This window comes from Palaemon carinicauda, chromosome 31, assembly GCF_036898095.1.
Source record: "Palaemon carinicauda isolate YSFRI2023 chromosome 31, ASM3689809v2, whole genome shotgun sequence".
NCBI classification, from domain to species: Eukaryota; Metazoa; Arthropoda; class Malacostraca; order Decapoda; family Palaemonidae; genus Palaemon; species Palaemon carinicauda.
In genome coordinates, this window is record NC_090755.1 from 9,685,745 (window position 1) to 9,695,744 (window position 10,000).

General features: G+C 37.2%; 1 protein-coding gene across 1 annotated transcript in view; it reads right to left on the minus strand.

Moving 5' to 3' along the window:
• LOC137625092 (uncharacterized) overlaps positions 1-10,000 on the minus strand; it is a 45,200-nt gene that overhangs the window by 32,583 nt on the left and 2,617 nt on the right. Inside the window, 1 exon segment of the mRNA XM_068356024.1 lies at positions 4,721-5,028. Within this exon segment, the coding sequence (XP_068212125.1) occupies positions 4,721-5,028 (308 nt within the window).

Genomic DNA, 10,000 nt, shown 5'->3' on the forward strand with positions numbered 1-10,000 from the left:
TTTGGTGAAGTGGTGTCTAGTTGGTGAAATGGTGTTTGGTTAAGTAGTTAATTAGGTGGAGTAATGAAGAGAGTACCGGCGATTTGGTGAAGTGGTGTCTAGTTGGTGAAATGGTGTTGGGTTAAGTAGTTAATCAGGTGGAGTAATGAAGAGAGTACCGGCGATTTGGTGAAGTGGTGTCTAGTTGGTGAAATGGTGTTTAGTTAAGTAGTTAATCAGGTGGAGTAATGAAGAGAGTACCGGCAATTTGGTGAAGTGGTGTCTAGTTGGTGAAATGGTGTTGGGTTAAGTAGTTAATCAGGTGGAGTAATGAAGAGAGTACCGGCAATTTGGTGAAGGGGTGTCTAGTTGGTGAAATGGTGTTGGGTTAAGTAGTTAATCAGGTGGTGTAATGAAGAGAGTACCGGCGATTTGGTGAAGTGGTGTCTAGTTGGTGAAATGGTGTTTGGTTAAGTAGTTAATTAGGTGGAGTAATGAAGAGAGTACCGGCGATTTGGTGAAGTGGTGTCTAGTTGGTGAAATGGTGTTGGGTTAAGTAGTTAATCAGGTGGAGTAATGAAGAGAGTACCGGCGATTTGGTGAAGTGGTGTCTAGTTGGTGAAATGGTGTTGGGTTAAGTAGTTAATCAGGTGGAGTAATGAAGAGAGTACCGGCGATTTGGTGAAGTGGTGTCTAGTTGGTGAAATGGTGTTTAGTTAAGTAGTTAATTAGGTGGAGTAATGAAGAGAGTACCGGCAATTTGGTGAAGTGGTGTCTAGATGGTGAAATGGTGTTGGGTTAAGTAGTTAATCAGGTGGAGTAATGAAGAGAGTACCGGCAATTTGGTGAAGGGGTGTCTAGTTGGTGAAATGGTGTTGGGTTAAGTAGTTAATTAGGTGGGAGTAATGAAGAGAGTACCGGCAATTTGGTGAAGTGGTGTCTAGATGGTGAAATGGTGTTGGGTTTAGTAGTTAATCAGGTGGAGTAATGAAGAGAGAGTACCGGCGATTTGGTGAAGTGGTGTCTAGTTGGTGAAATGGTGTTTAGTTAAGTAGTTAATTAGGTGGAGTAATGAAGAGAGTACCGGCAATTTGGTGAAGTGGTGTCTAGATGGTGAAATGGTGTTTGGTTAAGTAGTTAATCAGGTGGAGTAATGAAGAGAGTACCGGCAATTTGGTGAAGTGGTGTCTAGTTGGTGAAATGGTGTTTGGTTAAGTAGTTAATTAGGTGGAGTAATGAAGAGAGTACCGGCGATTTGGTGAAGTGGTGTCTAGTTGGTGAAATGGTGTTTGGTTAAGTAGTTAATCAGGTGGAGTAATGAAGAGAGTACCGGCGATTTGGTGAAGTGGTGTCTAGTTGGTGAAATGGTGTTTAGTTAAGTAGTTAATTAGGTGGAGTAATGAAGAGAGTACCGGCAATTTGGTGAAGTGGTGTCTAGATGGTGAAATGGTGTTTGGTTAAGTAGTTAATCAGGTGGAGTAATGAAGAGAGTACCGGCAATTTGGTGAAGTGGTGTCTAGTTGGTGAAATGGTGTTTGGTTAAGTAGTTAATTAGGTGGAGTAATGAAGAGAGTACCGGCGATTTGGTGAAGTGGTGTCTAGTTGGTGAAATGGTGTTTGGTTAAGTAGTTAATTAGGTGGAGTAATGAAGAGAGTACCGGCAATTTGGTGAAGTGGTGTCTAGATGGTGAAATGGTGTTGGGTTAAGTAGTTAATTAGGTGGAGTAATGAAGAGAGTACCGGCGATTTGGTGAAGTGGTGTCTAGTTGGTGAAATGGTGTTTAGTTAAGTAGTTAATTAGGTGGAGTAATGAAGAGAGTACCGGCAATTTGGTGAAGTGGTGTCTAGATGGTGAAATGGTGTTGGGTTAAGTAGTTAATTAGGTGGAGTAATGAAGAGAGTACCGGCAATTTGGTGAAGTGGTGTCTAGTTGGTGAAATGGTGTTTGGTTAAGTAGTTAATTAGGTGGAGTAATGAAGAGAGTACCGGCAATTTGGTGAAGTGGTGTCTAGATGGTGAAATGGTGTTGGGTTAAGTAGTTAATTAGGTGGAGTAATGAAGAGAGTACCGGCAATTTGGTGAAGGGGTGTCTAGTTGGTGAAATGGTGTTTGGTTAAGTAGTTAATTAGGTGGAGTAATGAAGAGAGTACCGGCGATTTGGTGAAGTGGTGTCTAGATGGTGAAATGGTGTTGGGTTAAGTAGTTAATCAGGTGGAGTAATGAAGAGAGTACCGGCAATTTGGTGAAGTGGTGTCTAGTTGGTGAAATGGTGTTTGGTTAAGTAGTTAATTAGGTGGAGTAATGAAGAGAGTACCGGCGATTTGGTGAAGTGGTGTCTAGTTGGTGAAATGGTGTTTAGTTAAGTAGTTAATTAGGTGGAGTAATGAAGAGAGTACCGGCAATTTGGTGAAGTGGTGTCTAGATGGTGAAATGGTGTTTGGTTAAGTAGTTAATCAGGTGGAGTAATGAAGAGAGTACCGGCAATTTGGTGAAGTGGTGTCTAGTTGGTGAAATGGTGTTTGGTTAAGTAGTTAATTAGGTGGAGTAATGAAGAGAGTACCGGCGATTTGGTGAAGTGGTGTCTAGTTGGTGAAATGGTGTTTGGTTAAGTAGTTAATCAGGTGGAGTAATGAAGAGAGTACCGGCGATTTGGTGAAGTGGTGTCTAGTTGGTGAAATGGTGTTTGGTTAAGTAGTTAATTAGGTGGAGTAATGAAGAGAGTACCGGCGATTTGGTGAAGTGGTGTCTAGTTGGTGAAATGCAATTTGGTGAAGTGGTGTCTAGTTGGTGAAATGGTGTCTGGTTAAGTAGTTAACTTGGTGATACTTTTTGTTGAGGCAATTAAATTGGTGAACTGTTGAAGTAAAATTAGGCAAGTTGGTGAAATGGTGTGTGGTTTAGTAGTTAACTTGGTGAAACTTTTAGTTGAGGAAGTTAAGTTGGTGAAATATGGAAGTGAGTACTCGCAAGTTGGTGAAATGGTGTATGGTGAAGAAGTTAACTTGGTGATACTTTTTGTTGAGGGAATTAAGGCTGTGAAATATTGAAGTGAAATCAGGCAACTTGGTGGAATAGTTCTGATTAAATAGGTAACTTGGTGAAATTGGTTTTCTTGAGGCAGTTAACTTAGTGAAATGTTGAAGTGAAATCAGTTGGTGAAAAGGTAACTAGTTAAGTAGTTAAATTGGTGAAACTGATCTAGTTGAGGTATTCAAGTTTGTGAAATGGTATATGATTAAGTATTTAATTTGGTGAAACGGTTTTTTGTTCAGGATGTTAAGTTGGTGAAATAATGAAGTGAAATCAGGCAAATTGGTGAAATTGTATCTGATTAAATAGGTAACTTGGTGAAATTGTATCTGATTAAGTAGGTAACTTGGTGAAATTCTTTTTTTTTTGAGGCAGTTTTAGTGAAATCTTGAGGTGAAATCAGGCAAGTTGGTGAAATGGTATCTGGTTAAGTAGTTAACATGGTGGTGAAATTGGTTTTGTTGAGGGAGTTTTAGTGAAATCAGGCAAGTTGGTGAAATGGTAATTGGTTAAGTAGTTAACTTGGTGGTGAAATTGATTTTGTTGAGGCAGTTTTAGTGAAATCAGGCAAGTTGGTGAAATGGTATCTGGTTAAGTAGTTAACTTGGTGGTGAAATTGGTTTTGTTGAGGCAGTTTTAGTGAAATCAGGCAAGTTGGTGAAATGGTATCTGGTTAAGTAGTTAACTTGGTGGTGAAATTGGTTTTGTTGAGGCAGTTTTAGTGAAATCAGGCAAGTTGGTGAAATGGTATCTGGTTAAGTAGTTAACTTGGTGGTGAAATTGGTTTTGTTGAGGCAGTTTTAGTGAAATCAGGCAAGTTGGTGAAATGGTATCTGGTTAAATAGTTAACTTAGTGATGAAATTGGTTCTGGTGAGGCAGTTTTAGTGAAATCAGGCAAGTTGGTGAAATGGTATCTGGTTAAATAGTTAACTTAGTGGTGAAATTGGTTCTGGTGAGGCAGTTCTAGTGAAATCAGGTAAGTTGGTGAAATGGTAATTGGTTAAGTAGTTAACTTGGTGAAACTGTTTTTGTTGATGTGAAGTTGGCGAAACAATGAAGTTAACAATTCATATTTAACAATTTGTTTAATTGATTTGTATCATCCTTGACTTCAATATCCTTCCCTGAACAATATTAAAGTTAAAGGTGTATTTGACACTGAAATTGGACGCTATGTTACAATGTATTTTGGTATGAAATAGATTTATATGTAATTTTGTCTGTATTTTGTCTAAAATTAAAAAAATGTTTCTTACATTTTTACACATGAACAGAAAAGGATTTTTTTTTTTTTTTTTTTTTGCAGTTGAGGTTATTATAATTTTTTTTCATTGTTTTAATTGTCGACTGTAGAATATTCATATACCTTTACAGTAAATATGAGAAAAGATGAGAGAGAGAGAGAGAGAGAGAGAGAGAGAGAGAGAGAGAGAGAAAATTCTTGTTGATAGTAATTATAAGTCAAAGTAGCATTGACATTAACAACAGTAGAAGCAGCAGTATGACCATATTTCAGCATTCAGAACAACAAAATACAAAAAGAGAGTATCTTCCTTTCTTACGTTTTTTATATAGGTTTTTAATAGTAATTATAAGTCATGATAGAACTCGAAGTAGCCTTGCCATCAAGAACAAGTAGAAGCAACAGTATTACCATATTCCAACATGCAAAATAACAAAATTCAAAAAGAGGTTTTCTAGCTGTCTTACGTTCAAAGGGTTGGATATGAATCTGGTAACGGTGTGGTGAAACGGGTCGAAGTCTGGAATGACACAGCCTGGCGTATGCACCAGGAATCCTTTCACCGACTCATCATCGTCCTTCTCTTCGTCTTTATCTTTTCTTCTTCCTCTTCCTCCTCTTGATGATGCATCTGGCTGGGCCGAAGACGATGGCGGTGATGATGATGATGAGGATGATGGTGATGATGATGATGGGATGGCGGAAGCGGGTGATGGTTTGGAGGCGTTGTGAGAAGGCACCATTATGTCCATGATGTAGCCAGGGGCGTTGTTGACTGCAAAGGAAGGAAAGCTTAATTGGTTTAATTTGGTAAAGGTTTCATTTGAATACATGCTCGCCAGAACGTCAGCCGGGCCAGCCCAACCCCCCGTTGTGGTGCCCAATCACAGCAATGGCCTCCCCATTAAAAAGCTTAAACTCACGGTCCCGAGCTGGGATCGATCTGATGCCATACAAATGCTAGGCGAACACCAATTAATTGGTTCAATTTGGTTATGGTGTTTGGTTTTAGTTCCATTTTCATTAGAATTGATACTCATCAGAACGTCAGATAGGAGAGCCAACACCCCCCCCCCCCCCCCCTGTTGCCCAAGCACAACAGTGGCCTCCCCCATTAAAAAGCTCAAACTCACGGTTCCGGGCTGGGATCGATCTGATGCCATACGAATGCTAGGCGAATACCGATTAATTGGTTTAATTTGGTAATGGTGTTTGGTTTCAGTTCCACTTTCATTAGAATACATGCTCACCAGAACGTCAGACGGGCCAGCCCAACCCCCACTGTGGGGCCCAATCACAGCAGTGACCTCCCCAGTGAATAGCTTAAACTCATGCTCCCGGGCTGGGATCGATCTGCTACCATGTGAATGCTAGGCGAACACGTAACTACCTTACTAGCCTGGTGGTTTAGCGTTTTATAGTTGTTGAGTTTATTGAAAAGATATATTTGTTTTTTTTTAAATTTAGAGAATATTAGATATCAAATATGTTAAATTGATTTATTAAATTTTATGTTATAGGAATTTCCGGCATTTTATTTGAATTTGTTGTTTTTTAATTATATTTGTATTAATTAAGTTTATTTTGATGACATTTTTAATGTTAAGAAACATTACAGAACTTACCTGCTTATATTCAGGAAGTTTTTGCTACGTTCTTACTATACTTAGAGAGAGAGAGAGAGAGAGAGAGAGAGAGAGAGAGCCTTACCTTATTGCCTTATTTTTTGTTTGGGTTCCCCCAGGTCCCTCAGTGTGAGGCACCTCGTATATCCACCAGAGAGTTGCTAATACATCTTCCGGTGTATTTTGCATCTTCCAGTCTTGGATGGTCTGGGATGCATCTTAGGTATTTATCGAGCTTATTTTTAAACGCATCTACGCTCACTCCTGATATGTTTCTTAGATGAGCTGGCAGCACATTAAATAGTCGCTGCATTATCGATGCTGGTGCGTAGTGGATTAATGTCCTGTGCGCCTTTCTCAGTTTACCTGGAATGCTTTTTGGCACTATTAATCTACCTCGGCTTGCTCTTTCTGATACTTTAAGCTCCATGATGTTTTCAGCAATTCCTTCTATTTGCTTCCATGCTTGTATTATCATGTAGCGTTCTCTTCTCCTTTCTAGACTGTATAGTTTTAAAAATTGCAGTCTTTCCCAGTAATCAAGGTCCTTAACTTCTTCTATTCTAGCAGTATAGGACCTTTGTACACTCTCTATTTGCGCAATATCCTTTTGGTAGTGTGGGTACCATATCACATTGCAGTACTCGAGTGTACTACGCACATAAGTTTTGTAAAGCATAATCATGTGTTCAGCTTTTCTTGTTTTAAAGTGTCTGAATAACATTCCCATTTTTGCTTTACATTTAGCCAACAGTGTTGCTATTTGGTCGTTGCATAACATATTCCTATTTAAAATTACACAAGGTCTTTAATTGCTTCCTTGTTTGTGATTGTCTCATTATTAGGTCCTTTGTATGCATACACCATTCCTTCTCTGTTTCCATAATTTATTGATTCGAATTTATCGGAGTTAAATACCATCCTATTTATCTCCGCCCATTCATATATTTTGTTTAGATCTCTTTGTAGTGAGTTCCTATCTTCATCACAAGTAATTTCTCTACTTATTCTTGTGTCATCGGCGAAACTTCTCACTACGGAGTTTTCAACATCACAGTCTATGTCTGAGATCATAATAACAAATAGCAGTGCAGCTAATACCGTACCTTGGGGCACACCAGATATTACCTGGGCTTCATCTGATTTCTCGTCATTTGCAACCACTATCTGTTTTCTGTTTTGCAGGAATTCTTTTACCCATTTTCCTATCTTTCCCACAATATTATGCTTTCTCATTTTTTTCTCCAATATGTTATGGTCTACCTTGTCAAAGGCTTTTGCAAAATCTAGATAGATCACATCTGTGTCTTTTTCATTTATCATATTATTGTATATGTTTTCATAGTGAGCTATCAGTTGGGTCTGTGTACTTTTTCCAGGTACGAAACCGTGTTGACCCATATTGAACAAATTATTTTTGACCAAATGGTTCATTATTTTCTTTTTTATTACCCTCTCATACACTTTCATAATATGTGATGTTAGACTAACAGGTCTATAATTGCTTGCCTCTAGTCTTGATCCACTTTTGAAGATAGGGGTTATATAAGCTAATTTATGTTTAACATATATCTCGCTCATATCTATACTCTGTCTTAGCAGTATTGCAAGTGGCTTCGCGATAGTGTTTGCAGTTTTTTTTTAACAAAATCGCTGGAACTCCATCTGGTCCGGCTGCCGATCCATTTTTAATTTCGTTTATAGCCGTGACAATATCTGCTTCATTAATATCTATATCCGTTAGATATTCAACATTTTCTTCTCTCATTTTTGTTTCATTACTCTCATTCGCAATTCTTGGCGTGAACTCACTCTTATATTTTTCTGCTAATATGTTGCATATTTCCTTTTTTTCATTCGTTAGCCGTCCTTCAATTCTTAGAGGGCCTATTTCTATTCTCCTTTTATTCATCTTTTTTGCATAGGAGTAAAGTACTTTGGGGTTTCTTTTTATATTTTGAAGTGTCCTTTCTTCTAAGTCCCTTTTTTCATTTTCTTTCGACTGTATAATCTTTTGTTCTGCATTTTCTATCTTACATTTTATTTCCCTCATTTTCCACACATTTTTTTCTTTTGCAAGATTTTTCTTCCACTTTTTAATTTTCTGAAATAAGATTCTTCTGTCTCTTGGTATGCACGTCTTTTGTTTATTGTTTTTTTTCGGTACATATTTTTCAACAATTTTCTCCAGTATTTTGTACAGTATATCCGTATTTACCTGTATATTATCACTTATAAATACATTTTTCCATTCTTTATTCAGTTCTTCATTTATTTCTGACCATTTTATATTCTTACTGTAAAAGTTATATTTTCCATATCCTTCCCAAAGTTTTGTGCTTTTATTAATTCTGTGATCACTTGCTTTGGAATGAACTATCAATTCTATGACATTGTGGTCTGAAATTCCCGTGTTATACACTATTATTTCTTTAACATAGTTCACCTCATTCACAAATACTAGATCTAGGACATTTTCCTTTCTTGTTGGAATGTGGTTTATTTGTTGCATATTATGTTCTAATAGCATATCTTGAAGCTTTTCAAATTGCCTCTTATCTTCTGCGCTACTATTACTATCTTTTTTATATGTATACATACAACCACTTTCTTCTATCCGTTCTTTCCAATCCACGAAAGGAAAGTTAAAATCTCCGGATAGGAGTATATTCCAGTCTTTATGGTTTCTACATATATCATCTATTTTTTCTATTATTATGTCAAACTCCTTAGTGTTTGGGGGTCTGTAAACTACAATATTCATTAGTTTTTCAAATTCAAATTCTACCGCAATCAATTCACATTCTGTGTTGCTGTATTTTTCACAGACTTTTCCTTGATTTATGTCTCTTCCATATATTGCGGTTCCCCCTTGATTCCTATTTTTTCTGTCTGATCTATAAGTTTGGAAACCCTTTATCTGGTCATCACTGCCAGTCTCTTGGGAATACCATGTTTCACTTATATTTAATATATCTATTTTTTCAATTTGGGTTAGTTCTTCTAAGAACTCTATTTTCCTTTTAGAGTTACTCGTGACTAAACCCTGTGCATTCATTACTATTATGGTTTGTGTTTCATCCCCATTATTTAATATTGGTAATAATATGGATTCTCCCATGCTTCCTTCCTGTTCTGATATGTTCTTTTCTTCATTTCCCGGAATTCTGCCATTAAAAAATCCAACTTTTCTATTATATTTGCTCTTTCGCCTTCATATTTATTTGTGTGTGTATACCTGCAACTTTCCCCATATCTGCACCAACCCCTGGCATTATAGATGCATTCTTTGTAGTTGGGCTCTAAATGTGCAGGTTTGGGTTGAAAGCCCTCATATCTTGGGGCTCTTGGTTCAAAGCGCGGTATATACACGGCCTGCTTTTTTGTTTCTTTTTTTGTTTCTTTTTTGCTTTCATTTTTCTTTTCAGTTTGCTGAGTTTTCTTACTTTCATTCATGGTTGCAGGATGCATATATCGACATTTTTTGTTGTAAATGCATCCTTTTCCTTCTTTTAGGTTTTTGCATATTTTTGGATGGAGATCTCTGCATTCGTCTCCATATCCGTCTAAATACGCACATTTACCATATATTTCATAATTATGGCATATCTTTGGATGCTTGTAGTAGCATCTTTCGCCAAATCTGCAATTCCCTCTTTTCAGCATATTGCAGACTATATCCTTCTTTTCTATTTTTTCTTGTTCTTGCTCTTCCCTAAAATTATGTAGGTCCGGGTAGAGTCTCTTGGGTCTATTATTTGTTTCCATCTGGTAATTTATTTCTTCATAAGTATGTTGTTGGATGGCATCATAGGTTATATCAATGATTTCTTCTGCATCCTTACACATATCCTGTTCATTGTTCTCTTCTTCTTTTTCTTCTTCTTCTTCTTCTGTTTCTTCTTCTTCCTCTTCTTTATCTTCAACTATTTGCAGATTTAGTCTCGACTTAATTATATTTTCTATCCAGACTAAGCATGTTGAGCAGAATACCTTTGTGTCTTTATTTTTTATTTTTTGCTGTATTTCAGCACATGTGGGATGTGTTGGGACATGACAGGCATCACATTTTCTAATCAATTGTTGAGGATTATTAATGGAATACCATATCTTACATGTATT